This window comes from Salpingoeca rosetta (genome assembly GCF_000188695.1).
Source record: "Salpingoeca rosetta unplaced genomic scaffold supercont1.10, whole genome shotgun sequence".
Classification (NCBI taxonomy): Eukaryota; class Choanoflagellata; order Craspedida; family Salpingoecidae; genus Salpingoeca; species Salpingoeca rosetta.
Genome location: NW_004754924.1, coordinates 1,135,792 through 1,163,196, shown reverse-complemented (window position 1 = coordinate 1,163,196; position 27,405 = coordinate 1,135,792). Strand labels below are relative to the sequence as shown.

General features: G+C 56.3%; 10 protein-coding genes across 10 annotated transcripts in view; 4 read left to right on the top strand and 6 right to left on the bottom strand.

The window, feature by feature from the left end:
* Positions 1-2,786, bottom strand: part of PTSG_04553 (MYO1C protein) — a gene marked incomplete at its 3' end in the record, with an annotated part of 9,475 nt that extends 6,689 nt beyond the window's left edge. Inside the window, exons 1-7 of the mRNA XM_004994590.1 lie at positions 2,361-2,786; positions 1,840-1,934; positions 1,450-1,539; positions 1,194-1,288; positions 752-1,033; positions 396-556; positions 70-156 (exon numbers count right to left, since the gene is read on the bottom strand). Of these exons, the coding sequence (XP_004994647.1) occupies positions 70-156; positions 396-556; positions 752-1,033; positions 1,194-1,288; positions 1,450-1,539; positions 1,840-1,934; positions 2,361-2,635 (1,085 nt within the window). The 5' untranslated portion in view covers positions 2,636-2,786. The remainder of the gene's footprint in view (positions 1-69; positions 157-395; positions 557-751; positions 1,034-1,193; positions 1,289-1,449; positions 1,540-1,839; positions 1,935-2,360) is intronic.
* Positions 2,787-2,903: 117 nt separating this feature from the next.
* Positions 2,904-5,625, top strand: PTSG_04552 (uncharacterized protein). Its single transcript, XM_004994589.1, has 7 exons — positions 2,904-3,177; positions 3,418-3,455; positions 3,706-3,827; positions 4,116-4,441; positions 4,626-4,666; positions 4,859-4,991; positions 5,193-5,625. Exons 1-7 carry the CDS (start codon positions 3,028-3,030, stop codon positions 5,361-5,363), a joined length of 981 nt encoding a protein of 326 aa, XP_004994646.1. The 5' UTR covers positions 2,904-3,027; the 3' UTR covers positions 5,364-5,625.
* Positions 5,087-7,050, bottom strand: PTSG_04551 (cobalamin biosynthesis CbiX protein). The gene has a single exon (XM_004994588.1). The coding sequence runs from the start codon at positions 6,999-7,001 to the stop codon at positions 5,643-5,645; it is 1,359 nt and encodes a 452-aa protein (XP_004994645.1). The 5' UTR covers positions 7,002-7,050; the 3' UTR covers positions 5,087-5,642.
* A 33-nt stretch (positions 7,051-7,083) lies between these two features.
* Positions 7,084-10,696, top strand: PTSG_12190 (uncharacterized protein). Its single transcript, XM_004994587.1, has 9 exons — positions 7,084-7,316; positions 7,605-7,831; positions 7,982-8,064; positions 8,318-8,452; positions 8,689-8,798; positions 8,995-9,088; positions 9,252-9,345; positions 9,588-9,763; positions 10,075-10,696. Exons 1-9 carry the CDS (start codon positions 7,219-7,221, stop codon positions 10,297-10,299), a joined length of 1,242 nt encoding a protein of 413 aa, XP_004994644.1. The 5' UTR covers positions 7,084-7,218; the 3' UTR covers positions 10,300-10,696.
* An 11-nt stretch (positions 10,697-10,707) lies between these two features.
* PTSG_12189 (uncharacterized protein) lies at positions 10,708-16,864 on the bottom strand (the record flags this gene model as incomplete). Its single annotated transcript, XM_004994586.1, has 10 exons — positions 10,708-12,888; positions 13,164-13,306; positions 13,542-13,683; positions 14,018-14,449; positions 14,660-14,841; positions 15,081-15,184; positions 15,361-15,505; positions 15,731-15,887; positions 16,069-16,130; positions 16,429-16,864. The coding sequence occupies 10 exons, from the start codon at positions 16,862-16,864 to the stop codon at positions 10,708-10,710; spliced, it is 3,984 nt and encodes a 1,327-aa protein (XP_004994643.1).
* A 366-nt stretch (positions 16,865-17,230) lies between these two features.
* On the top strand, positions 17,231-19,270 carry PTSG_04546 (cholinesterase). Its single transcript, XM_004994585.1, has 2 exons — positions 17,231-17,585; positions 17,791-19,270. The coding sequence occupies exons 1-2, from the start codon at positions 17,304-17,306 to the stop codon at positions 19,129-19,131; spliced, it is 1,623 nt and encodes a 540-aa protein (XP_004994642.1). The 5' UTR covers positions 17,231-17,303; the 3' UTR covers positions 19,132-19,270.
* A 212-nt stretch (positions 19,271-19,482) lies between these two features.
* Positions 19,483-21,464, bottom strand: PTSG_04545 (heat shock protein 67B2). Its single transcript, XM_004994584.1, has 2 exons — positions 20,662-21,464; positions 19,483-20,390 (listed from the first exon to the last, which is right to left on the bottom strand). The coding sequence occupies exons 1-2, from the start codon at positions 21,338-21,340 to the stop codon at positions 20,008-20,010; spliced, it is 1,062 nt and encodes a 353-aa protein (XP_004994641.1). The 5' UTR covers positions 21,341-21,464; the 3' UTR covers positions 19,483-20,007.
* Positions 21,465-21,733: 269 nt separating this feature from the next.
* PTSG_04544 (uncharacterized protein) lies at positions 21,734-24,083 on the bottom strand. The gene is made up of 4 exons (XM_004994583.1): positions 23,870-24,083; positions 23,624-23,687; positions 23,273-23,441; positions 21,734-23,078 (listed from the first exon to the last, which is right to left on the bottom strand). The coding sequence occupies exons 1-4, from the start codon at positions 23,997-23,999 to the stop codon at positions 21,948-21,950; spliced, it is 1,494 nt and encodes a 497-aa protein (XP_004994640.1). The 5' UTR covers positions 24,000-24,083; the 3' UTR covers positions 21,734-21,947.
* A 237-nt stretch (positions 24,084-24,320) lies between these two features.
* On the top strand, positions 24,321-25,402 carry PTSG_04543 (uncharacterized protein; the record flags this gene model as incomplete). Its single annotated transcript, XM_004994582.1, has 3 exons — positions 24,321-24,536; positions 24,785-24,953; positions 25,161-25,402. The coding sequence occupies 3 exons, from the start codon at positions 24,321-24,323 to the stop codon at positions 25,229-25,231; spliced, it is 456 nt and encodes a 151-aa protein (XP_004994639.1). The 3' UTR covers positions 25,232-25,402.
* Positions 25,341-27,405, bottom strand: part of PTSG_04542 (uncharacterized protein) — a 6,635-nt gene continuing 4,570 nt past the window's right edge. Inside the window, exons 14-17 of the mRNA XM_004994581.1 lie at positions 27,167-27,273; positions 26,824-26,924; positions 26,449-26,594; positions 25,341-26,187 (exon numbers count right to left, since the gene is read on the bottom strand). Of these exons, the coding sequence (XP_004994638.1) occupies positions 25,702-26,187; positions 26,449-26,594; positions 26,824-26,924; positions 27,167-27,273 (840 nt within the window). The 3' untranslated portion in view covers positions 25,341-25,701. The remainder of the gene's footprint in view (positions 26,188-26,448; positions 26,595-26,823; positions 26,925-27,166; positions 27,274-27,405) is intronic.

The following is a 27,405-nucleotide window of genomic DNA, read 5'->3' as shown; positions in this document are numbered from 1 at the left end:
TTACTTGTTGGAGGGAGACAAAAAAGGGACAAAGGAAAAGCCTAATATCTCCTCCCGGAAATAGAGGACCTTGCTCCCATACGAAGGACGCGGCCGTAGTACGCCTGCTCCTTGGAGAGATATCCCTGGATCGACTGCCCGCGCGCAACCACCGTCCTGCGGAGCAGACACAGTCGTAGTGATAATGGTGGTGGTGGCGATGATGGAATGAAGGTCCAGATACAGACAGAGGCGGTCGTCGTATGAGGGTGAGTTGAATGTGAACAAGAAGACCACACGAAACATGGCAACTGTGCAACACCCAACACCACAACGCAACCGTCTTTCATCCTCCTCCTTCTACGTTCTCCGCTGTTCGTCTCTCTTCTCTGCATGTGTCCGCGTCTGAGACGCACTTGTGTGTGAAGCATTCGTTGAGCGCGCTCTGGGAGACGCCGAGGAGTTTTGAAATGCGCGGCAGAAGTTGCGGGGTGGCGATGACGCACTCGTCGTTGGTGATTGCATCAAACTGCAGCTGTCCAATATGCAGGATGGCCGCAACCACGCTGAACAGCTCCTGTGGAGCGGTGGTGGTGTGTGTGTGTGTGTGTGTGTGTGTGTGTGTGTGTGTGTGTGTGTGTGTGTGTGTGTGTGTGTGTGTGTGTGTGGTAGTGATGAACAACAAGACGAGGGACGGGGAGGAGGACAAGGGGAAGGGGGAGGACAGCAATCGTACTACCACTTGTGTTGACACACACACACACACACACACCTTTGTCTCCTCTGCAGCAAAGCCGAGGCGCTTGAAGGCGTCGGCCATCTCGCGATATGCGTCTGCGTCGCTCACACCGTTGACGTTGCACGCATCCCCCTGCTGCGTGTAATGGAAGTCCTGTGCTGTTGCGCCTTCGAGGTCGAGGTGACGAAGGAGGCTCGCGTCGCCGCAGTTGATGAGCATGTAGAACACGTGGAAGTTGCGCTCGCCAGGCATCTGGTACACAACGCGGCACTTTTCAAGGAGATAGTTGAGGATTTTCCCGCCAAGCGGCTCTCCCTGCGTCACAGTAGAATGGGGCAGGGGACGTGTATGTGCGTGTGTGTGATGGAAAGGTGAGTTAGTCTGGTGTCCTCCAGGGGTCGGCAAGTGAGTCAACACACTCAAACATGCACAAACATGCACAAACATGCACACACACATGCACGCACATACAGACCTTGAAGTCGAACTGGACCTCCATGTATTTGCCAAAGCGAGAGGAGTTGTCGTTGCGGATGGTGGTGGCGTTGCCAAACGCTTCCAGAATCGGGTCTGGCGCAGCGACCACGGGTTATGGTGAGGAGGAGGAGGAGGAGGAGGAGGTGGTGGTGGTGGAGGAGGACAGGAAACCACAGTCAACAAGAACAGCAACAACAACAAGAACAGCAACAACAACAACAAGAATAAGAACAAGAGCACGAGATGGCACTGACTGGATTGGAGAAGGCGGTCGCGGATGTTGCCGGCCTTGCCCGTGTTGACAGACGTCTGTGCCAGGAACTGCAAAATCTTCTTCGACGCCTCTGCACCGTGTTGATTTCAGGCCAGGCGGGAGGGGATGGGGTGTGACATGTGTTCGAGGGCCAAGAAAAACAACCGACAGCACGGGGTGAGGAAGTGTGTGTGTGTGTGTGTGTGTGTGTGTGTGTGTGTGTGTGTGTGTGTGTGTGTGTGTGTGTGTGTGTGTGTGTGTGTGTGTGTGTGTGTGTGTGCAGCCAAGTGGTCAGCATGAGGGGCACAAGACCCATGCCAATGCGGCGTTTCGAAGAAACACACACACATGTGCATGTGGGTTTGCTGATAGACAAGTAAGCGGGGCGTACCTGTTTTGCCGGCGCCAGACTCTCCTGAGATGAGGATGCACTGGTCAAGGAGCTCATCGCGCATGGACCGGTATGCCTGATCAGCCAGCGCAAACCTGCATGGTGGCAGTGGATGCGATGGAGTGTGAGTGTGTATGTGCGCGCGCGCGCGTGTGTGTGTGAGTGAATGTGTGTATGTGTATGTGTGTGTAAGTGAGTGTGTGTGAGTGAATGTGTGTATGTGTATGTGTGTGAGCGTGTGTGCGCGCGCGCGTGTGTGTGTGAGTGAGTGAGTGAGTGAGTGAGTGAGTGAGTGAGTGAGTGAGTGAGTGAGTGAGTGAGTGAGTGAGTGCGTGTGCCGACCAATGGGAAGGAAAGAGAGAGGGAGGGCAAGGACCTCAGGAAAGTTATCTCGGTCACAAAGAGAAACGCACACACACATGCAAACATACGCACACAGGCAAACACACGCACACACAGGCAAACACGCACACACACACACACACATGAACTCAACAAGCATCCGGAGCTGCTGTACTCACACATGGGGCGGCAACTCGTAGAGGTTGACGTTCTGATAGATGCTGATGTAGTCGGGGGTGTAGATGGGCAGTTGATGGTACGGGTTGACGCTGACGACGACGTTTGAGATGTACGTGTAGATGAGGTCCTTCTGGAAGCGCACTCTCAGGTTCTCAATGAAGGCGTCCTCGCTCTGGAAGTCCTCCAACAGCACAAAGTCCTGCACACCAACGTTGTCCGCCTCGCTGTGGATGTCACGCAAGTGGCGACCATGGCGCCGCACCACACTCGACATGTCCCCTCCCTTGCTAGCTTGCTTGCAGTGTGTGTGGTTGCTTGTGGTTGGTTGTTCAACCTGCAACGCTCAACAATCACAACAAGCCCAGCTGGTCAAGAGCCCACGTTTGGGTGGGTGGCAGTGGTGTGCTTGTTTGTTGTTGTGGCCGGTGGTGGTGGTGGGCGGATGCAAAAGTGGATGCAGCAATGAGATTTTTTGCTAAAAACATACATGGAAAATCCAATTCATATTACACGTCTGTCTTGTTTTGATCGCTGTGCCGTGCCCAAAATGCATTTTTTGGTGTTTCTTGTCCACACCCACGTGCGACGAGCGACGAGCGACAAGAGCACTCACAGCAGCCACACCAGCAGCCACACCAGCAGCCACACCAGCACAACACCGCAGCGATGAACGGAGCAGGAGGAGGAGCAAAGACGGCGCGCGGGCGCAGGGTGCTCAAGGAGCGCGAGCCCAAGGTGCACGAGGATCCAAAGTCCATCATCTACCTTCACGGCACAAAGTGCTCTCAAGTCGTCAAAGAAGTCTTCAAGGACATGGTGAGTGAAACAAGTGTGTGTGTGGATGGGTGTGCGAGCATGAGCGTTATGTGAGGACGTGTGTGTGTGTGAGTGAATGCGAGTGCGCATGTGCTCATTGTGTGTGCGTGGAATCGTGAGTGCATAAGCGTTGCATAGCGACACTGCTCTGACGCGGTGGCGCTTAGATCCGTCAGTCGAGATCTACTCATGCAACTCGTTCATGCAACTCACACCATGATGCCTGTGTTGTGTTTGCAGCATGATCTCACACGTGGCCAGTCCAGAATATACTCACGGTGAGGATGGTGGCTGCTTGGGTGCATATCATAATAAATGTGATGAGCTGTCCACTGTGTTGTGTTCTTGCTCTCAGCCCTATTGTTCACTCCCTCACTCAGACCGCTTTCCGCTTTCCTCCTCTCTAACACACACACACACACACACACACACACACACACACACACACACACACACACACACACACACACACACACACACACACACACACACACACACACACACACACGTGTGCGTGCACTGGAACAGGAAACATGACCTTCGCCCCATGGATGATCATACATACCTGGAAGGGCTGTCGAGGAAGCAGGACGCCTCCCTCTTCCTTGTTGGTACCTCCAACAAGAAGCGACCCAACTGCATCACATTCGGTGCGTGGCGCTTCTTCGCGCCAACTCAACGCTTTTCCGTGCCCTCGCTTTGTGCCACAAGCGATTTCTTGTTCCCTAAGCGCTCCTCCTGATTGAATCACTGCGTACAACACGCGTTCCCCTTCACATGCCGTGTTCCTACGTTTACACACAGCAAACGCAATGCGATGCAACTCACCGATGGACACACATACACACACACACACACACACACACACACACACACACGCACACACACACACACACACACACACACACACCACACACACACACATACACACACGCCAGCACGCATGTTCAACCACAACTTGCTTGACATGGCGGAGGTGCAAGTGCTCAACTTCAAGCCGAGCCACAAGTTCAAGAACGCGGAGAAGCCCGCAGCCATGTCCAAGCCCGCCATCATCTTTGAGGGCCACAGCTGGGACCACGAGGCCGACTTCAAGCAGCTCAAGAGCATCCTTGCCGATGTGTTCCGTGGACCCGTCGTTTCGCGCGTGAATCTTGCTGGTCTCGATCGCGCCATCGTCTTCTCTGCAGACGAGGCCAGGTTCTCCATGCACCAGTACCGGGTCAAGCTCAAGACGGGCGCATCACAGCTGCCACTCGTCGAGGTGTGTGTATGTGTACGTGTACGTGTATGTGTATGTGTATGTGTATGTGTATGTGTATGTGTATGTATGCGAGTGCGCGTGCTTTATGTGTGCAGGCTCGTTGACATTTTTCAATGTTATTCCTTCCGTTGCACTCTTCACGGTGCTAATGGCGTGCAACTGCTTCTCTGCTGTTGCGCTGCAGCTGGACGAGTGCGGACCCGCCGTGGATTTCAAGATGGGCCGGTGAGTGCACCATTATGGACACGATAACACGCGTGCATCTTCACACACACGCACACACACACACACACACAAACACAAACACACACACACGTACACACATACACACACACACACAAAACCGCACAACATACGGCTGTCATCTCACCATGGCCTCCACTCGCTCGTGTCCCTGCACTGTTTGTCTCCTGCCAGGCTGGTACATCCGTCGCAGGAGCTGATGAAGCAGGCAATGTGGCAACCGAAGCAGCTCATCAAGAAGGCGCCAAAGAACATCGAGTACTCCGCGCTCGGCGAGAAGCTTGGCCGCGTCCATATGCACAAGCAGGTTCGTACTGATTCAGTGTGTGTGTGTATGTGTGTGTGCGTGTGTGCGTGTGTGTGTGATGGCCTTTAGTGCCAATTTGAATGCGCTTGTGGTGTATTCAAATCTGTGTATTATAAATCATGTTCTCACACCCCTTCTTCTCACCACACACGACACACCACACACGACACACACACACCTCTGCTCTTTGCACGTGTGCAGGACATGGGGTCGTTGCAGCTGCGGAAGGTGAAGGCGCTCAAGCGGAGTGCAAAGGAGCGCGCAGAAGCGAAGAAGAACAAACCCGTCGACCCAACAGCAGGCGGACGCAAGAAGCCAAAGCAGACGGCAAAGGCAAAGAATGCAAAGAGGGCAAAGAGGGCGCCCAAGTGATATCACACTCTCTTTGGTGTGTGTGTGGGTGTGTGGGTGTGTGTGTGTGTGTGTGCCTGCAAGAAGCAAGCATGTTCTTGTGCTTTTGCACTGTGGACGCTTTTTGTCTGTTTGAGTGTGTGTGTGTTTGGGGGGGGTAAAGGGTGTGCATGTGTGCTGGCGTGTTGTTCAAGGACAGGTGGTGATGTGCCGTGTGTGCTGATGCGTGGTGTGGTTTGGTGTATTTTGACACAACAAGTTACAGTACATACGTCAAGATGCATGCCATCCGTCACAACGTCAGACCGCCGCTGCTGCGTGAAACCTGTCGATGAGGGTGTTTGAGAGCTGTTGCCGCTGCCCAAGCACGTCTGTGACCAGCAGCGTGAGTGCTGGATACGCAGCCCGCAGTCCTTCCACAGTGCGGGTAATGTCACCCTGTGGCCCGGCGTGCCGCCCGGGCGAGATGAAGGCCAACGCAACAACAACGACGTCACCGGGCTGCCATGGCAATGTGTCCAGCACGTCCTCCAGCAACGGGTCGTTGAAGTCGTACTCCTGGCCGCGTCGGCGCTCCATGGATGCCGCCTGAACAATCACCACGTTCGATCCAAGTTCCCGCCGAACTTGTGCAGCAAGCAGGTTGCGCACGTCATTGACGGCGCGCGTTGGCGTGCCATGGTCCACGACCACAACGTGGATGCGGTTTGTGGTGCTGCGTGTTACGGATCCCGGCGCACCCGCCTCTGCAACGGACGCCTTGCTGTCTGTGCTGCCTGTGGCGGGTGTCCATACGCCAGCGTCGTCAAGAACCACGTGCACGTTTGTGGCGATGGCCTGCGCTATTCTGGGGTCTGACGGTGACACAAGGTGTGGTGCCACTTTGATGGAGACATGATCCGATGTCAGCTTGCCTGCAGCTGCGCGCAGTGCACGCGTGCACTTGGTGATGGCTGTGCTGGGTCCAAGAAACAGCGGCAGCACAACAAAGTGCCGGTGCCCCGCGCGAACAAAGCGCTCCAGCGCCTGTACTGTTGTCTCCGCTGGCTGCCCGTTCAACTCGCGCACGCCAATGCGATTGGAAAAGCCGATGCTCGTGGGCACGACCAAGCTTGCCCCAGTGTGCTGGAGGCTGTCTCTGTGCTGTGGAGGATGACCTGAAACGAGCTTCAGTGTCAACGCGTCTGCAATTCTGCGCATACTCAACACAGACCCTGCCCGCAACGAACCAATGTCCATCAACAAGCAGATGGGCCTGTCTGCGCTTGACACGCGCACGGTTGGTAACAGCGATGCACCCGGGTCGCCACCGCCTTCTTCAAGTGTCTGTGGTTCTCCGGTCGTGCATGTCGCGTCCGCTGTCGCAGTTGGGCTTCGGGCTTGCTCTGTAGCTGCTCGTGCCAACTCACTTCCACTACTGCGACTATTCCTGCTGTTGCTGTTACTGTTGTTGCTGTTGTTGCTACTGTTGTTGCTGCTAGTGTTGTTGCTACTGTTGCTGTTGTTGCTGCTCGTGCTGTTGCTGCTACTGTTGCTGTTGCTGTTGCTGCTAGTGCTGTTGCTGTTACTGCTGCCTTCGTGTTCATGGGCGTGTCCTGTGAGAGCTGCAGCTGCTGCAAGCACAACCCGCACCAAACCCAGCACAGCCAACACCACCATCGCCTCTCTGCTCTGTCAAGCAAGAGTGAGGAAGGACCCAGCGTTGATGAGAATTGGTGAATGATATCATACACTATTCCGCGGCCAAACGCCATCGATGGGCTGTATGAGCTGAGCCATCGCTCACACACACACACACACACACACACTCTCTCTCTCTACCACAAACATCGCTCTCTCACTGGCCTATCAGCGCCATAACCATCACACCACAGGCATGTCACCACCTCCTTCCTCCTCGGTAGCGAATGCGGCTGCGGCTGCCAGCTTTGTAAAGAGTGACGATGACTTGTTCACCTTTACCCCCAAGCACATGTATGTATGCATGTGCGTGTGTGTGCGTGTGTGTGCGTGTGTGTGTGTTATGTGTGTGTGTGTGTGTGTGTGTGTGTGTGTGTGTGTGTGTGTGTGTGTGTGTGCGTGTGTGCGTGCCCTTGTGTTTGGGTTGTTGCTGGCTCTGTTGGTGATGCTGATGGTGATGGTGATGGGAGGTTGATGGATGCATCACACGCCCACGCTTCCTCTCTCCCTCTTTTCCTTGTCAACTCACCCATGTACACACACACACACACACAACACAACACAACACAAACACCTTCAAAGGGATTCCACGCTGAAGCTGAACTTCATGGGTGGCGTGTTGCTGTGGAACTGGATCAGGTTCCTGTGGCGCTTCCGATCTATCATCACCTGGCGCGTGTACTGGAGACGCATCTTGGCCGTTACCTTTGCCTCCATCGTCTCCACAGCCTTTGCAATCATCGAGTGGATCCTCAATGGTGCCAAGATCAGAAACGCCGCCATCAACAAGCGCCCCGTCTTCGTGCTCGGTGTGTCCATCTCAAGACATGATGCCATGCGCCGTTGATCTCAACAGAAGCCACGAATGTGGCTGATCTTCGCTGGTGTCATGGTGTCTCACCTGGTCGCCTGTGGTCCTTCCTTCCTTCCTCCTTCCTTCCTCCTTCCTCCTGCTTCAGGCCACCCGCGCTCTGGAACAACGCTGCTGCACAACCTCCTGTCCGAGAACACCACAGACTTCTTCTGCCCAACAACATTCATCGTAAGTGCAGCGCACACATGTGTGACAAGGCCCTCAGGCACCATCTGCTTCATGTCACACACACACACACACACACACACACACACACACACACACACACACACACACACACACACACACACAGAGATACACCCCACACGTGTACGACACACACACACACACACACACACACACACACACACACACACACACACCAACACACACACACACATAATGTGTTGCTGCACTGGTGGTTCCCTTCCTCTTGAGACAGGTTGGCCTGCACAAGAGCTTCATCTGGCGCTACAACCTGCGGCACAAGCACGGCCAGCACTTGACAAAGACGCGGCCCATGGACGACGTGGCGCTCAACATCGACACACCGCAGGAGGATGAATTTGCATATTTGGTACGCCCTTGTCGTCACGCCGTTTGTGTGATCGCATGCATGTAGGTGTGTGTGTACTCGCACGCATTATGTGTTGTGCATCTGCTTGTGCTTCGCGTGCGCTCGTGAGACGCGCGCTGCTTCCATGCTTCTATGCTTCAATGCTTCTATGCTTCAATGCTTCAATGCTTCAATGCTTCAATGCTTCAATGCTTCCACACTCACGTCGTCCACACTACCACCACCGCCGCCACCAGCGCTCCACAGCTGGCGTGTCCATGTATGCGTCGTTCATCTTCATGTCGCATTCGGAGGAGCTCAAGAAATACATCCGCCTCAAGGATGTCGACCAGCGCGAACGAGACGAGTAGGTTGCAAGGAGCGCAGGAGAGTTTGATGGTGCCTGCTGCCGGACGATGCATCGGTCACACGCATCGGTTCCCTCAGTTGTGGGATGATGCTTTGCTGTGGAGAAGGCTGCCTTTCCTCCTCAAACACACACGCACACATACACATACACACACACATGCACATACACACACACACACACACTGACACTGCAGACACAAGTCTGCAATCATGGACTTTGTGCGTCGGTTGAGCGTGATGGCGAAAGGCAGGCGCCTCCTCCTCAAATCTCCAAGCCACACAGGCAAAGTGAGCCAGCATGCTGTATGCATGTGTGAGAGTGAGAGAGAGTGTGTGTGTGTGTGTGAGAATGCACTGAGGATGCCTCATCCCTCGATTGTTCCGCCTCCACCTTTTGGTGCGAACACACTTGCATATGCACACACACACACACACACGAACGTGCGTACAGGTGAAGTTGCTGCTGGAGCTGTTTCCTGATGCACAGTTTGTGTACATCCACCGCAACCCATACCGCGTGTACCGGTCGACAATCAATCTCTTTGGTCAGCACTGGTGTGCTTGTGATCTTAAGCCCTGTACTGCGCCTTTATCCCGAAACCAACAGCATACACCCTCACTCGCTCGCAAAAGTACACTCACTCTCCTGCTCACACCATCCCCGCCACCACCACTACATTCACACACCACACACCACACACACACACACACCACACACACACCGCTCCCACACCACAAACACACACACACACACACTCTCTCTCCACTTCAATCTTCATTGTTGCAGACAAGTTGCTGTGGTACAACTTCCTGTCCATGCCAACAAATGCGCAGATGAACGAGTTTGTGTTTGCGATGTATGAGGAACTCTTTGCCGGTTACATGGAGGACCGGAAGCTGATTCCAAAACACAACTTGGTGGAAATCTCATACGACGAGCTGCAAGCAGACAAGATCGGCACGGTGCGTGCATGCGTGCGTAAGTGGTGGGGAAAATGCGTGCTGCCTGTGTGTACGTGCGCCTGTGTGCGCCTGTGTATGTGTATGTGTGTGTGTATGTGTATGTGCATGTGTGTGCCTCTGTGTGTGTGTGTGTGTGTGTCTCTCTCTCTCTCTCTGTGCCTGCGTGTGTCTATGCGTGCGCATGCACGAAAGTGTCTGCCGTTGTGCATAACGCACGTGCACGCAAAACCGCACAAGCCACCATCGAACATGCTACTCACCGTCTGTCACTTCCCATCCCTTTGCTGACATGCACGGTGATGCTGGACCAGATTCGCAAAGTGTACGAGCAGCTCGGCTGGCCAGACTTTGAGACGGTGGCGCTGCCCAAACTCAAGGAGCATCTGAATGAGATTCGCGACTTTCAGAAGAACGTCTTTGAACCTCTGACGTCCGCACAGCGTGACGCAATCAACAGGCGGTGGGGCGCCGCGTTTGAGGCGTTTGGTTACGACATGGAGACGGGGAACAGCGACGTTCATCTCACGCACCATTGACGAAGTGCAGCCAAGTGTCAAGTGACTTTCCTCATCGTGTCACAGGCATGCGCGGTTGCTCCCAACGTATCACATACACATGCACGCATCTTTTTTTGTGCGCACATACACATGCACATGCACTGAAACCAGGCTGGCTTCATCGTGCACTGCCAACTGCGACACCCCCACCCCCACCACTCTCTTTTCTTTTCGCGTGACTAGCTTACTTGTACCCACCATCAAAGCCAATGATGCTTCATACATTGTCTCTTGAGCCGTTGTTCGCTCCATAACTGCCATTGGTTTGCGGGCTTCAATTCATGTCATGTCACACCATGTCACATCATGTCAAATATATTCGTTCACATCAGAGTCACGTCATGATGTGGTGTCGTCATGCATAACCACACAGCACACGGGCTCACATCACACGATAAACACAATGGCATCATCTGAACCAGATGAGCCACCTTCCCCGTCATGGTCGTGGTTGTCGTGATGATGATCGTTATCATCACTGCCACCCCGTGTACCCTGATCACCAGCACCACTGCGCCGTGTCTCCCTCTCTCCTCTCGCCGTCACGGGTTGCTCCCCTCGTTCCCGAGCACTCACGCCTTCGCCTACGCTGCCTCCCTGCCCCTTCGAGTCATCACCACCACCATCACCATCACGATCACCACGACTACCATCACCACACCGCGCCAGCGCGTCACTGCCCATCCAATGCATGCCATTGCGGCTCGAGCCTCTCCCCCTGCGTCGTTCTGCACTGCGCGGTCGGTGCTCACCGCGGCCAGCACGATCCTCCACTGCCTCCGCCTGCTGCTGCGATGTCGTGAGGGGCCACGACGCTGTTGGTCGAAAAGCGAGGTCTGTCATCTCCTCTGCAACCAGTTCCGGCGCATACAGGCTGTCGTAGCCCCACTCACTCCCTCTTCTGCTGCGTGTTGCTGTGCTTCGCTTTCGTCTTCTCGTTCTTCTTCTTGCTGCTTTCTTGTCCTTGCCCTGCTTCGTGTCACGCGTCTTTCCACCACCACCACCAACGTCCTGTTCTCCCTCCTCTCCCTCCTCTCCCTCCTCCCCCTCCTCTCCCTCCTCTTCATCGCCGTCGGTAACGTGCTCGGCCCCTTCACCACGACGTTCTGTTCGGCCGCCGCCCCCCTCTCCCGCCTCCTTTACCCGCACGTGCTCCTCTCCCTCGTGCTGCTTCCACTCCTCCTCTTCCTCCGTGTTGCTGATCCCTTTTCGCCCACGGTTCTGTGCGTAGTAGCAATACCGCTCATCCCGCTCCCCACCACTCCATCGCCCAGCCCTACGCTTCTGACCACCACCACCATCACCATCACCATCATCGCCAACGCTGCGGGCTGCCGCTGTTGCCACCTCACTGCTGCTTCGTGCTGACGACGGCGTCATGATCCGGTCGTCCTCCAGCGAGTACAGCGGCAGTCCAGCCCCTGACCTTCGCTCCATCTCCTCATCCTCCACACTCGGTTCGCTCGCTGCCAGCCGCTCACTTGACACACTCGTCATGCCCCGCACGGAGAGCGAGCCACGTGCGCCGCCACCGCCAGCACCGCCGCGTCCACCGGCCCGGCCTCGCACTTCAGCACTGCTGGTGCCCTCGCCTTCTTCCGACACCTGAACTCCCTTTGTTTGTGTTGAGGACTGCCCCAGCTGCTTCCGCGCTGTGCCATCATCATCACCATCACTCAATCGCAAATCGCGCTGTTGCTCGTGCCGCCTCCCCTGGCCATCACCGCCGTCCACGCCACCGTGTCCATCATGCCCATCGCTGCTCGTTGGGCTGAGTGGCGCGAGGGGAGCAGCAGGGGTCGACGCCGCCTTTGGTGACAGCAGCGGCGACGGCGTTGAACGTCCACTGAGCCGCCGGAACCACGACGACAGCAGGCCCCCATTGCCGCGACCATGAACATCCCGCGAACCGCTGCTTGGCGCGCGTGTTGGCAGTCCAACGGACGTGCCGGCACCTGGTCGCGGCTCGCTCTCTGTTCGGTCGCACAGTTGTGCATCCCCGCCTCCTCCTCGTCCTCGTCCTCCTTCGCCGCCCTTTCTTCGTCGCCTCCTTACTGCCGCTGCTGCTGATGCTGTTGATGCCGCCGCACTCCCCGTGTTCTCCGCAGCCATCTGCTTCGTCCACTCGTGCCCACGCCGCAGTAGACGGTGCCACCGGCCAGCGTTGCCGTGACTGTCAGGATGCACGCAGTCCAGCTCGTAAGAGTGTGGGCGACGCGTGATGCTTGGCATGCGGTCTGGCTCGTCCACCCTTCGCCGGTGGTGGGCAGCCTGTCTGAACGCGTTTCGCTGATGGTGCGCCCAGTCCTCCTCGTCAAAACGTTTTTGCCGCACAAGCTGCGCGCGCTGCTTGAGCAGGTTCTGGTACCTTCGCCCGCGGTGGTGGCGGTCGTATTCTTCTTGCATGGCACCGGATGTAAACGCCTTTGAAACGCGATCACGCAAGCGCCCCGTTGCCTGCGTCAGGTGGTGTTGCACTGTTCGGTGCATTTCCGCAGCTTTGGCCTCCGATGACAGCGACGTGTCATCGCGGATGCGACGCGCGCTCACACGCATTGCCGTCACCATCTGTGAATGTGCCACGAGCCACGTTTGTTGTATTGGTTGAGGGTTGTTTGTTTTGTGTGTGTGTGTGTGTGTGTGTGTGTGTGTGTGTGTGTGTGTGTGTGTGTGTGTGTGTGTGTGTGTGTGAGCAGACGTGTGAGCATGAGCGAGCACAGCTAAGGCGGCCACACTAGACACGCAATGATGCACTCCTCATGGCTGACGCACCACCATCACAGCAACAACAACAGCAGCAGCAGAAAAATGGAATGCACGAGCTACACCAACAACACTCGTACCGATCGCGCTGTGCAATGGATGTCCTCCTCAATGTAGTCGAATACGGCCTTTGGCGCCAGGCGGTTTCGGTCCTGGAAGAAGTTGAGCAAATGCTCGTCAATCTTCTCGCCCATCACCCAGAACACGTTCTCCGGGGAAATGCCTGATGTGGTGGGATAAAGAAGCATGTTGTGGGGGGGGGGGATGGAATGGGACAAATAATGTGAGCGTGTGAGCGTGTGTGAGCGTGTGTGAGCGCGTGTGTACGTGTGTGTGTGTGTGCGAGTGTGTGTGCGAGTGTGTGTGCGAGTGTGTGTGCGAGTGTGTGTGCGAGTGTACGTGCACATACAACCAACATGCGTTGCAGCGCTCCATCGCAGGCACCGCGATGTACCCACCATTGATGAGGATGGCAGCGGAGGCGGCGTGGTGGACGGTGAGGTCCACAATCGCCATGAACGTCTTCTTGCCCTCGGTGCTTGCGTCGGGCTTGCGAAGTGGGATGTGCAGCAGTTTCAATATGGGCTTGATTGTCAGGCCCTGCATATCGGGGGATTGTCACGTGCACACGTTCACGCAAGGCGGTGTATTGTGTGAGGAAAGAGGCAAGGGAAGGAGGGACTTTGGAAGAAGCCGCAGGAACGGCACATAGATGGTGATGGTGGTGGTGGTGGTGAAGCAGATGAAATTAACCATTCTCTCATGGTGGTAGAGGAGGAGGAGCTGATGAAATCAACCATTCTCTCGTCCACACCACTCCTTCAACAACTCTCACTACAACACCTGCCCCCGATTACACCACACCAGACATGACCCCATCTCCCCATCTCCCCAGCTCATAGTTCCGTGTGGCGATACGACCGCGCCTCCTCACCTGAACAATGGTCGTGAACATGACGATGCCAATGGTGGTGGAGACGATGAGATTCCGCGTGCGAAATGGCGGGAAGGGCGCACCATCCTCGTCGCACAGCTGTCTGTCGTCGAGGAGAACAACAGCGAGCGCAAAGGCGACGGCGCCACGGAGCCCGCCATAACCAATGATGAACTGCGACTTGAAGGAGATGCGCTTGCCGCCAAAGAGATTTGACAACTCGCACAGCGCCACAATCAGTACGCAGCGCACGAGCAGCACGCCAAAGATCATGGAGAAGGCAAACGCGGTGTCCCAGCCGCTCTCAATCGACAGCACCAGCTCAGTGCCCAGCACGACAAACACGATGGATTCCGCCAGGGACGCTGCAATCTTCAGAATGTACTGCAATCCCGTGCGCGCGTGCGTCTTCAAATTACCAGACGCATAGCGCTGTGTTGCGTGCATGTGTGTGTGTGTGTGTGTTGGTGGGGAGGGACAGGGTATTTATTCGTTAGCTTGCGTGCAATTGCGAAATGTGCCACATAAACACACGCAGCTGCGCATGTTCACACAAACACACACACAGAGATACGAACACACATGCACACACACGCACGCACAGATACGAACACACATGCACACACACGCACGCACACACACCTGCATGACCATGCCGGCGACGAGGATGGAGATGATTCCGGAAAAGTGGAAGATCTCTGCGGTGAGATATGTGATGTACCCAATGCCCACGATGATGATGGGCCCGACGGTGGGCAGCGTTGGCGTCAGCATGATTAGGAGCGACGCAAGCAGGCCGCCGATGCCGCCAAGCAGCACGCCGCCTTGGGAATGTGTGTGTGTGTGTGTGTGTGTGTGTGTGTGTGTGTGTGTGTGTGTGTGTGTGTGTGTGTGTGTGTGTTAGATTGTGAACATTCCTTTGTGTATGCTGGTTGCCACGCGCAAGAACAAACCACAAAGATCAACTCAAGACAAGGCATCCAACCCACCGCGTAGCACAACAAGCATTTCCCCCTCTCCCTCTCTGCTTCCCCTTTGACCTGTACACCTTGCGTGCGCCCACCTCCGAAAGTGACCAGGAATTCTGCAATGCCAATACCAACAGCCTCGCCAGCATGAAGGTGCTTGTCAGGGCGTGCACTCGAGTATGCCAGCGCTACAAAGATTCTGAACGAGCGTGATGATGTGGGCAGCATGTGCGTGGTGTATAGAGAGGGTGTAGTTTCTTGTGAGTTGTGTGAAGCAAGATGTGAAGCAAGCCGCGACACACACACACACACACACACACACACACACACACACACACACACACACACACACACACACACAGCACGGCAGCGGACCTGTAGAGGACGATGGACATGGCATCGTTGATGATGCTTTCGCCGGCAACAACGTTGAAGAGCTTCTGCTGCACACCAATCTCCTCAAACACGGCCAGCACGGCCACAGGGTCCACAGCACTGATCAGCGCGCCAAACACAAGCGCTGTGGAAGGGGTACCACGATGCATGCAGGCATGAATAGCAGCGTTAGTGAGGATGGCTGGGACCCTGGGCCAAGGCGGTGAAGTAAACATCAACACATGCGTGCTATTGGCACGTCGAGACCACAGCTCACGCACACACTCTCTCACACCTTACACACACGCACACACGCACACACGCACACACCGCTCACGCACACGCACACACCGCTCACGCGCACATACACAACCTTCGGTTGCTGGGAGGAACACGCCCGTTCCGTCTGCCACGCCATATGCGAGGTAGCCGATGGCAAAGGTGGAGGCAGCGGTGCCGACGACAGCGAAGAGCAAGATGGTGGACAGGTTGGAGAGGAAGCGGTGCAGGTTGGAGAAATAGCCATCCTGCCGGTCAGCCACATATGCACGCACGCGCACGCGTGATTGTGTGCATGTGAGCTGGCGCAAGCGTGTTGGTTCACGAGCACGTGGACCGAGGGTGGTGTACCTTTCTTGCTCGACAACGAGTGTTTTCATTCACAGTTGCAGTACGCGTTGATGACAGTCCATGTCTTGCGGCTCTCACCTCAAGCACGATCCAAGGCAGCAGGAAGATGAAGAACGTGTGACTGTCAAACCGAAAGCTCTCTGCACGACAGCCAGCCAGCAGCAGGATGAGTTACAAGTTGAGTAAGGTGGGGGGCAAAGCCTGCAAAAGTATGGCGCAGACAGCCACAGACACAGACAGGCACACAGACACACACACACACACACGCGGACATCCAGACATCCAGACAGACAGGCACACACGCACATAGACACAGCCTCACAAACACACACATCGACACAGCCTCACACACACACACACATAACCACGCAAACACACAGCCTCACAAACACACATAAACACGCAAACACACACACACACACATCTCCTGGGGCTGACCGATGTTCTGGGATTTGAGGTAGAAGCCGATGATGATGCCCAAGAAGATGGTGGCAATGGAGTCTGGAATGAACCTGTTGAGCTTGAGGTCGTGGAAGAGCACGCGCATGCAGAGGAGCACGAGCAGCACGAACGTCACGCTGACCGGAAACTTCACAGGCGAAAAGTGGATGTCCACAACCTGTCGGCCAATGTCTTCCTCATACGTGTGCAGCTGCTCTGCGTTACCAAGCTGCGACGCTGGAATTGTGTACCCACTCTGGTTGAGGAAGCTCGCGTCGCACAAGTCAACGGCAGAGGCAGCTGCAGCAACCCCACTGGTGTTGGACACTGCATCGTTCACGCCGCTGAGCACAAACACCACGAGCGAAAGAAACACCGGCAGCACCGACACCGGCAGCGGCAGTGGCAGCGTTCTCGCACGCCCTGGCTTCATCGCGGACCACCACCACCACCACCGACTCGACGAGCGCCAGGGCGGTCTTCTTTTCATCCCCACCATCTGTAGCATCTGTCTGCAGTGCGTGCCTGCCCAAGGAAAGTGCTGCTGACACGACGCAGAGCCGCCAGCGAATGAACGGTTGGTTGCCTTCCTCCCTTCCCTGCGTGCTGGCTGCTTTCTCGCTCGATTGTTCCACGTCCAACGCAAGTCAGCCATCAATCTTCCCCTTGCGCAGTGCGTTGAATTGCCTGTCATCAGCAGACAGTGTGTTGCTTCTGCTGTTTGTTTGCGCGCCGCCAGCGGACAATCAATGTATGCTTTTTCGTTGATATCTTCAGATAAACTTCCATATTTGCTCCACTTTCTGTGTTTTGGGCTTGTGTTTGTTTTGCTTGCGACATCTCTTCCTTCGCCCACAACGACCGCGATCACGATGATGATGCCGAGGATGGAGCGAGGCAGCGTGCTGCTGCTTGCTGTGGTGGCATGTGCGGCCATGATGGCTGCTGTTGTGAACGGTGCCGGTGAAGGGCCGACCCGAGTGAAGATTCTGGACGGAGAGGTGCAAGGTTTTGCCACGAAGGATGCACGCATCTGGAAAGGCATTCCTTATGCTGCTCCACCTGTTGGTGAGCGTCGTTGGACAAGCACCACCAAGGTCACCCCATGGTCCAGTGTCAAGAACACCACCACCTTTGGTCCCGGCTGCCCACAGGTTGGTTATTTGTCTACGTGCGCTGCGTGTGTATGTGTGTGTCTGTCTGTGTGTGTCTGTCTGTGTATGTGTGTGCGGCGTGTCTGTCTGTGTGTCTGTGTGTGTGCATTAACCAACCCCCATCCTTTGATCGCCGATCCCCGACTCTCCTCACATAAACACACACGCACACGCTCGCATGCACGCACACATACACGCACTGCAGCAATGCCATCTGCCGCCGCTTGGATGCCAGGCCGACCTGAGCGAGGACTGCCTGTACTTGAACGTGTACGCACCGCTGAAACAGGGCAAGTACGCCGTCATGGTGTGGTTCCACGGTGGCCGCTACGAGCAAGGCTCCGAGGGCGTGGAGCTGTACGATGCTCAGCGCGTCGTCGCCGCCCACGACGTTGTTGTGGTCACCGTCAACTACCGCCTGGGCGTCCTGGGCTTCCTGGCCATGCCCGACCTGGGCCTCGAGGGCAACTACGGCCTCCTCGACCAGCAGTTCTCCCTGCGCTGGGTGCGCGACAACGTGGCGGCCTTTGGCGGCGACCCGTCCAAGGTGACCATCTTTGGCCAGAGCGCGGGCGCAACCAGCGTGTCGACGCACCTCGTGTCCCCGCAGTCGAAGGGCCTCTTCCGCGGCGCTATTGTGGAGAGCTCGCCCTATGCGCTGCCGCTGCTCACGCCAGACAAGGCCGGCGAACACTACGCCGTGTTTGCCAAGGACGCCGGTTGCAACCCAAGCGACAAGAAGTGCCTGTACAGCCTCACGCCAGACCAGGTCGTGACGGCGCAGATGACGGCGCAGAACAAGATCTGGCTCGACCGCCCGCTCGTCATGTTCTTTCCGTGGACCCCGACGGTCGACGGCAAGCTACTCCCCGCGGACCCGCTCACCGCCATTGGCAAGGGCGAGTACAACAAGGTGCCAGTGGTCATCGGCAACGTGGGCCAGGAGGCGTGGCCGTTTGTCTTTGAAGCCTTCCCCAAGCTGAACAAGCTCGAGGCGGAGGCCCTGATTGACGTCATCTTTGGCGGCCACCACGAGCCCAAGGAGATTCGCAAGATGTACCCGGTCCCCGAACACATGGACGACTACCGCCCGTACATCTCGCGCCTTGCGTCGGACTTCATCATTGACTGCTCCTCCCGCAACGTCACGCTGCGCATGCGCGAGGACAATGTGCCCGTGTACCATTACGTGTTTGACCACGCGTGGGACGAGCGCGGGCACTGGGGCCCAAACTATACGTTCTGCGAGGGCCACGCCTGCCACGCGGTTGAGCTGCCATTTGTGTTCGACTCTGCGCCGCTGTGTGGCGTCAACTTTGATGCCAAGGAGAAGCAGCTGACCAAGTCGCTCACCGCGTACTGGACCAACTTTGCCAAGACGCTGGCGCCCGGCACGAGCCACAACGTCACGTGGCCCGTCTTCACCAAGAAGGAGCAGCCCTCCCTCAACTTCACCACTGCCGGTGTGCAGTCGCACGTGCAGAACAACATCCGCGCAAAGTATTGCGATTTCTGGGACCTCTCCCCCAAGGGCTACGTTTTCTAGGATGTTGGTGACATGACATGTCATGCTGGCAGACGGTTGTGCTGTCCTCAGACTCACTCACTCACTCACACACTCCCTCACTCACTCACACGGCACACTCACTCACTCACTCACTCACTCACTCCTCACCCACTCACCCACAAGAGGTTTCTTTTTCCGGTCATACTTGACAGTATGATCTGTCGTCTGCATGTGTACTCCTCCCTTCTCTGCCCCTCCTCCCTGCGTTGGCCGCAGTATTCATCCTTGTGTTCTTGTTCTTTCTCCACCTTTTGCTCTCTCTCTCTCTCTCCTTCTTCTTCTCTCGTCACTCGCTTGCTATCTTGCTTGCTGTCCTTTTGTGTTCTCTCGCTTGGACTATGGTGTGTATCATCAGAAGTGCAAATGCATTCATCCACACGAGCATACACACGAACCAGTCCATAAGTGAATCACATCATTTGGGCAGCAGCACTCAGAGCCCCTGCAGTGCACACTCCACCACTGCGGAACCCCACATTGTAACGACAGACACTAACGTGGGCAAGTGCACCTTGTGCTTCGTTGTAACACATAATGTAAGCAGGTGAAGAAACACATGTAACAATGCAACAAACACGGACAAGGCATCATTTCACACACACACACACACACGCACACGCACACATGTGTGCATGATGACCAGCGCGCAATCACGCAAGCAAGGGTGGAACACACAAAACAGGGCGGCAACAGCATGCAACACGCGCTGTTCACACCATTACGTAACAGCTGACGCCACAAGCAGCGTCGCACCACACCTTCCCACGTCCTCCACACGTTCCCCACTCCGCCTCGCCACCCACGCCCCCTCAAACAGCTTCGTTGGTCAGGCCAGGTTGGGGGGGGGGGGTCGCATTACAAGCGGTCTGCGACGAGCGCGCTGGCGGTGCGAGAGCCAATACGGAAGGCGTAGCGCGCCGTGTCGTAGCCAGCCGTGTCCACAAAGTACAGCTCATATCCCATGGCTGCCGCCTCCTTGCTCGGTGCGCGCCCAGCACTTGTGCCGGCAGTGGCGCTGGCGTCCAGCTTGCGCATGAGGAGGAAGGCATCTGCCTTCGGGTGCAGGGTGTCCGTGGGCTGGGTGGAGGCCGGCACGGTGAGGAGCGGCAGGGCATGAAGGGCGTCCCACTGGTCGGCGCTGAAGTGGTCGACAACCGGCATGTTGGTCCACTTGAGCGGCTTTCGCACGACGAGGTCATCAAACAGATGCACGTTCACTGCATCGCCCTGCGTGCGACCTGGAAGGGTGCGGGTCGTTGCGTTGTGTGTGTTGTTTGAAACAGCGGACGTGTATGGACTGACAGTGAGATGATGACTGCTGGGAGGTGTGATGTCGCGCAAGTACGAAAACAAGCACAAGGACACGCAGACACGGACACACAAGCACACGTGTGCACACGCACACAAGCACACAAACACACACACACACACACACACACACAAGCACACACACAAGCACACAAGCACACACACACACACACGCGCGCGCGCGCGCGCGCACAAGCACACCTTGGCGTGAGGATGCGGTTGCTGCTGGTGGTGCACCAGCGGTGCTGGAAGATGAGGGCGCTGCAACCACCTTCTGCGTCTCCGGGTCTTGTGACCACTGCAGCCAGCTACCAACGTAGTTGGAGCAGTTCTTCCACCCCTTGGAGGCGAGATACACCTGGGCCAGATGCGAGCGCACGCCCGCTTTGCAGTAGACGACCACCTTCTGGTCTGATGTCGGCAGGTGCACGCCGCCAACCCACGCGTCCTCGGGGTCGCTGGCGTCCACGTCCGAGTTGAGCAGCGTGTTGAGCGGCACGTTCACGGCCGTCGGGATGTGGCCTTGCTCAAACTCAGACGGCTCGCGCACGTCCATGATGAAGGTGTCGTGGGCACCGACGCAGTGTTTCATGGCATCCAAGCCAATGGCCCGCAGCTGCGTGCTGCTCGTGTGCAGGTGCTCGTGTGCGCCACCGCATGATGCAGCATCGTCATCGTCGTCCCTGTGTCGCTGCGCCCCATCGCGCACGCACAGCCACCGCTGCTGCAAGCATGGTGCCCGAGCAGCAGTGGCAGCAGTGGCAGTGGCAGTGCGTGCGACTGCTGTTGCTCGAGTGAGCGCGGCCAGGCTTCGTCGGGCAGTGGCCAAGCGCGACGCCGTCATGCGGAGTGCAAGGACACGCATCGTCGTCGTCATCATTGGTGTCGGTGTTGGTCTTGTTGTGGTGAACAAAGGGGCAAGTGTTGGTGAAATGAACGTGTACAGGTACAGTGTGTGTGTGTGTGTGTGTGTGTGTGTGTGTGTGTGTGTGTGTGTGTGTGTGTGTGTGTGTGCGTCCGTCGATGAAATGATGGGCGTGGGTGAGCTGGCGAGAGCGTGGCTTGCGTGGTTAGGGTTGCTTCTGCTGCTGGTGTTTTGTTTGGATTTGTGCACACGCACACACGCACACATGCACGCACAAGGGGAAAGCAGGAAGGACCACGCTTTGCCTGTGCAATTTCAGGCCTCTGTTGCGTTTTGACTTGCGCCATGTGTGCGCTGGCTGCAGTTGGTTTGCCTCTCTGCGCGTGCATGTGTGTCCGTCTCAACTTCTTGCATGCATGTCCTTTACACCGACCTACAATTATAACAGCAACAGCAGCAGCAGGCAGCAAACAGCAGGCAGCAGGCAGCAGAAACGGCGTGTTTCCCTCGAAACAACACACGCGTGCAACACAACACGCTGTATGCACGCAAAACAAGCCTCAAGCCACCACCACCAGCCAAGCAACAGGTCAGCACGACACAGGCTGCTGCATCGTCGCTGTCAAGCCAGGCCGTACAAGCCATCATCGTCTTCGTCATCGTCATCATCGCCATCGTGGGCTGTGGTGGTGACAAACAGATCCCACTTGGATGCCTTCTTCTTCCTCATCACCTCTTGCTCTTGCTGCTCTTGCTGCTGTTGGTGTCGCTGGTGTCGCTGGTGTTGTGTGGTAGAGGAAGGGCGGGTGGGTACAAGAGACGATGTGCGTGGCGCTGATGTCAATAACGACGGCTGCTGTTGTTGGTGCTTGTGTTGATGGTGGTGGCGGTCGTGGGGTGGCTGCGGCGTTCGATGCGCACCTGCTGCCGAAGATGATGACACGTGCTGGCTCGATGGTGCCAATGGCAACGACAACGACAACGATGACGATGGTGATGCTGAAGATGTGTGGTGGTGCCACGCCCGCAGCCGTGCTGCTGCCGCCGTTGCTGTCGCCGCTGCTGCGCCTCCCGGTGTCATTGCGTGTGTACTTGCAGGCATTCTCACAGGGGCGGCCATCGGTGTCCCCGGCACGGCCACACGTGCCCGCGATCCCATTGACAAGTGGGGCCGCTTGCACACTGGCGTACCCCCACCACCCATGCCCGCACCCGCGCGCACGCCACAAACGCGTTCATTCGCATGCTGAAGTGGGGACACGGTGGACGCGTGGTCGCTGTCCCACTGCTCTTCGTCCTGTATCCTTTTGCGCCTGGGCACACCCACACTGTGGCGGTGTGTTGAGCCCCCACGCGCGTGGGCAGCTCGTACGTATGCAGATGCGCGCATGTGACTGCCCATGTCTGCTGCCTCGGCCTCCCCAACAGCCGCGGTTGCTGCCGCTGTCAATGCGCTGTCATCCTCCAGACTGTCGTGTCGATGCCTTGGCTGGCGGCGAACATTCTGCACTGGCGGCCCATGTAAATGTTGCCGTTGGTGATCATAGCAAGTCCTCGCCTGCTGTCTTCGTTGCTGGTGCTGGTGCTGCTGTTGTTGTCGGTGGCGCGCGCGTTGTTGGGCCGATGTGTTTCGCTTTGGTCCTCGACGAAGATCACGCAGCAGCTGTGAAAACTGCGTGGCATCTGTCGTGACCTGCACGCCGCCAACGCCGGTAACATCTTCTTCTTCATCGTCTTCACCCTCTTGCGGTCGCTGCATGGGACAAGAGAAAGACGCGTATTTGGGCGATGGGGCAGCGTGAGCAGTGAGTGGAATGCAGAGGCGATGTCGGACGGGCTATGTGAAGTACACGCCATCGCGAGCTGTTGACACAGACATATAGAGAGCACGTTTGTGTGTGAATGCTGATGTGTGTGCGTGTGATATGATGATGAAGCAGTGCTCACCTCGACAAACGCATCCCATTTGCTTTGTTTTGGTGTTTGAAATTCAGGAGCATGAGTGGTCGGAGAAGGGTTGTCAATGCTGTCCCCATATTCTGCGTGCCACGAATCCATGGCATCCCCCTCTTCTGCTTCGTACTCCGTGTAGTCTCGTTCCATTGCCGTTTCAGCGCTGTCATGCACGCGATGAGGTGGACTGTAAGCGTCTGCCATGACCTTGAACAGAACCATCGCACAGAGAGAGAGAGAGAGAGAGGCGGAGTCGACACACGCACAGAGTGTGTGTGTGTGTGTGTGTCGACACGTACGCATACACACACATACACAAACACAGGGTCGACATGCTGAGCTTACGAAATGGATTCCATTTCTCCACGCCGCAAGTTGAGTGCCTGCACGCGCGTTCTGCAATCTTTGCCTTCGACAGCGCACACAGGAAAAAAAAGCGATGGTGATCATGGGCACGGATTGGGGTGGTCGCTCTGCCAGCACGCAAGGAAGCATGCATAAATGTACGCACGCAAGGAAGCACAGCAATGGTGTGCGATTGTGTGTGTGTGGGGGGGGGGGTCTGACTGCACACGACACACCAGGCAGTACCTGTGCCCTTGAAGAAGATTTTGCGCACAGACTGTGCCTCGCCGCAGAGTTTGCACTTCCATTTCTTCGTCTGATGGAGGCGGGGAAAAAGGCGACAACAAAAAACATACAAGGAAGGGAAATGAGGCATCACCACATGTGAGCTGTTGTGCCAGCGACCCCGTGTGCACTCGATATGATGTAGCAGAGCCTTGAAGTGCGCGCTCACAGCACCCAACAAGCAAGGCAGCACAAAAACACTACTAGCACACTGAAGCTGTTCCTTCCACGCCACAGGGGTCATCTTCAGGCCGCACTCCCCGACCTTCTTCTGTTGCTGGACTTGGAACGCGTCGCAGTTGAAGCACTGCAGCGCCAAGAACACCTGTGGCATATTGCGATGGCTGGTCGTGTTTCGGCGGCGGAAATCGTCGAAAGTCGTTAATGCCACCAACAAATCTTCAGAACTTTGATGCGCGGAAACGGCGAAAGACGAAGACGACCAGCACAGCAACCAACCGCACAGCAACAGCTCGAAGCAGCACAGCTGGCCATGTCATCGTTGCCGTTGTCTCCTTCTTCCAGTGTGATGCGCACGGGAGCGCTTTTTGGGTTTGCAGCAGTGGCGCTCGGGGCCTTTGGCGCACACGGTCTCAAGAACATCATCTCCGACCAACACCTGCTCAAAGTATGGATGCCTCTGTGTCGTGTGCGTGTGTGTTTGTGCTTGTGTTTGAATACGAGTGCGCATGCTTGTGTATGAATGTGGTTGCCTTTGTATTTGCTGCGCGCGCGTGTGTGTGTGTGTGTGTGCACAGATGCACGTGTGTACACATGTGTGGCGGTGGCGGTGGCTCTCCGGTTTTGAGTCCCGCTGTTTTTCATTCTTCTCGCCACGCTCACACCTCATACACAACCCCTCCCCCCGTTGTGCAGTCGTGGGAGACGGCCGCGCACTACCAGCTTGTTCACAGCGTGATGCTGTGCATGTGCGGTACACTTGGGAACCAAGTCAGCAACAGAACTTCCAACCTGTTTAGCCTTGGCACGATCCTTTTCTCCGGCAGCATCTATGGCCTCGTACTCACAAGATGGAAGGTCCTCGGTGAGTGCCTCCGGCTGCGTGTCCTGTGCGTGTGTTTTCGTGCGATTCTGGGTGTGAGCACGCTTGTGCGTTTGTCAGGGTGTATGTGCTCTTGAGCATGCTTCGCCGTCATGTGAACCGCGCGTGCGTTTTCCTCTTACGCGTATGTACATTCTCACCAGCCAAGTTGTCTCTTGACACTTGCCATCATACATATGTTCTTGACAGGCCCCGTGACCCCCATTGGAGGGTTGCTGCTGCTTGGCGGCTGGGCGTCACTCGGAGTCGACTTTATGTGAATGCAACACACTGCCAACAAATCGTGCGTGTGGAGGACAGGCGCACACACGTGTGCATGCGCTGATTGTGCCCGTCCCACCCCCGCTGTTACTTGACTGGACTCGAGAGCACGTGTGTCGTGTGAATTGTGTGGTGGCTCTTGCCCATCAGTAAACCAAAACGAGAACAAAGCAGCAGCAACAACGTGCTAAAGCTGCATGAACAACGACCCTGAAACGAGGGAGGGGTGGGGCGAGGCACGCGCAGTAAACTTCGACCACACAAACAGAAGAAACAGAATAACAAAGAGACAGAAAGACAGAAAGATGGACAGTCAAACAGAGAACAAACAAACAAACAAACAAACACACACACACACACACACACGAACAAACAACCAACCAAACGAACAAACAAACAAACAGGGCAGACAGTCAAACGAACGCAGAACAAGCAAGGAAGTAACTGTATGTGCCTCCAGTGGTGGGCATCAGTTGATGAGGGGCGTGCGTTCGTCCAGGAGCCGTGATGCCGACATTTCTCCATCAGCGCGGCCATCACGCTGACGCCGACGCCATGTAGCGCCAAACGGATCCGTCCACACACGCTGCTGCTGCTGCTGCTGCTGCTGGCGGTTGCGGCGGTGTGGTGGACCAGCAAGCTCGCGGTGGGTTGCTCGGGGTGCGGCCGTGGTGGTGGTAGCGCTGGTGGTGGTGGCGGAGTTGGTGAGGGAGTGGTATGTGGACGGGCAGCTGATGTCGGCCGTGTCGTCACTGCCATCCGTGGAGATCTCATCACCAGCACCGCTATCGTGGTTCACGATCAACGGCCCGTCCAACACGTCACTACCATCATCATCATCGTCGTCGTCGTCGTCGTCGTCGTCGTCGTCGTCGCACTCTGAGCGGCCAATGGCATCTGACACCTCTTGTCGCCAATTGGTCGACAGCACGAAGAACACAAACGAGCACACAAACTGGAAAACATTGTTGGACGGGGGCGTGCGGGGACGGCCAGGAGGGGGCAGCGTGAGCGCAAGAATATGTCGCGTTTGTTGTGTGCATATTCTCTCGTCGCTCGATCGTGCAGCCTTCGCTCTTTGGCAAGACCACACACACACACACACACACACACACACACACACACACACACACACACACACACACACACACACACACATCACATCACATCACATCACATGACGCTGTTGCACTGCAGCTGGCCCCTCTTGGCGCACCTTCAACGAGTCGCCGATGCCAGTGCCGAGGAGAAGGCCTGGCGCTCCAAACCCGAGCTTGAAGCAGAGGACATATGCAAGCGGCAGCGAGAGCGCATACGCAAATGCCAGCTGGAAGCCCGCCATCACCAGGATGCGGCCCATGCCTGCAGGCAACAACGGTGTGGCGTCAATGGGTGTGCAGGGAAGTTAGAACGTGAGGGCTGGGGAAGAGGATAGGATCATTGGTGTGATTGTTGTTGGTTGAAGTGGCGAGACTTGTGTGCATGTACACACGAGGCAGCATGTGCGGGCTTGATGAGATGCCATGCACGTCCTTCAACAACGCACAAGAAAATACACTACACACCACGCAACACCAGCACCACGCATCACCTTCGAGGGTTGAGAGGACGCTGCCTGCGAAACAGTACGCGGTGAAGCAGAGCGCCATCACCTCTGCAAGATCGCCCGTCGCATCCTGCACTTGCTTCGAGCTGCCACGAACCAGCCATGATGGTGGTGAGTGAAGCACGTTTGGAGCGGGGGAGTTGAATGAGAACCACAATTGGGTACAATGGAGTAGGAGAGAGGGGGGGCAGGATGAACGAACAAAAGTGAAGACAAATCAGTGGTGTCACCCTGTGCAAGCAGCACGCAGCAAGCAGCAAGCAAGATAACAAACAACACAGGGGAACAAGCATTCCACAAGGGTGCGCAAGCTCAGCCAATCACGTACTTTGAGAAAGGAACCGCCAAGTAGCCGCGAAGGCCAATGCAGGCGATGAAAACGAAAATGTTCAGTACAAGGGTCAGGATTGACCCGAGGAGGAAGGAGAGTTTTGCCTGCAGGCATCGTCAAACACGCGAGCAACAGCGATCACGGGTGAACAAGAAGCTGGTGCAACCATGCGTGCGTGTGTGTGCGTGTGTGTGATATGTGTGTGTGTGTGTGTGTGTGTATGTGTGTGTGTGTGT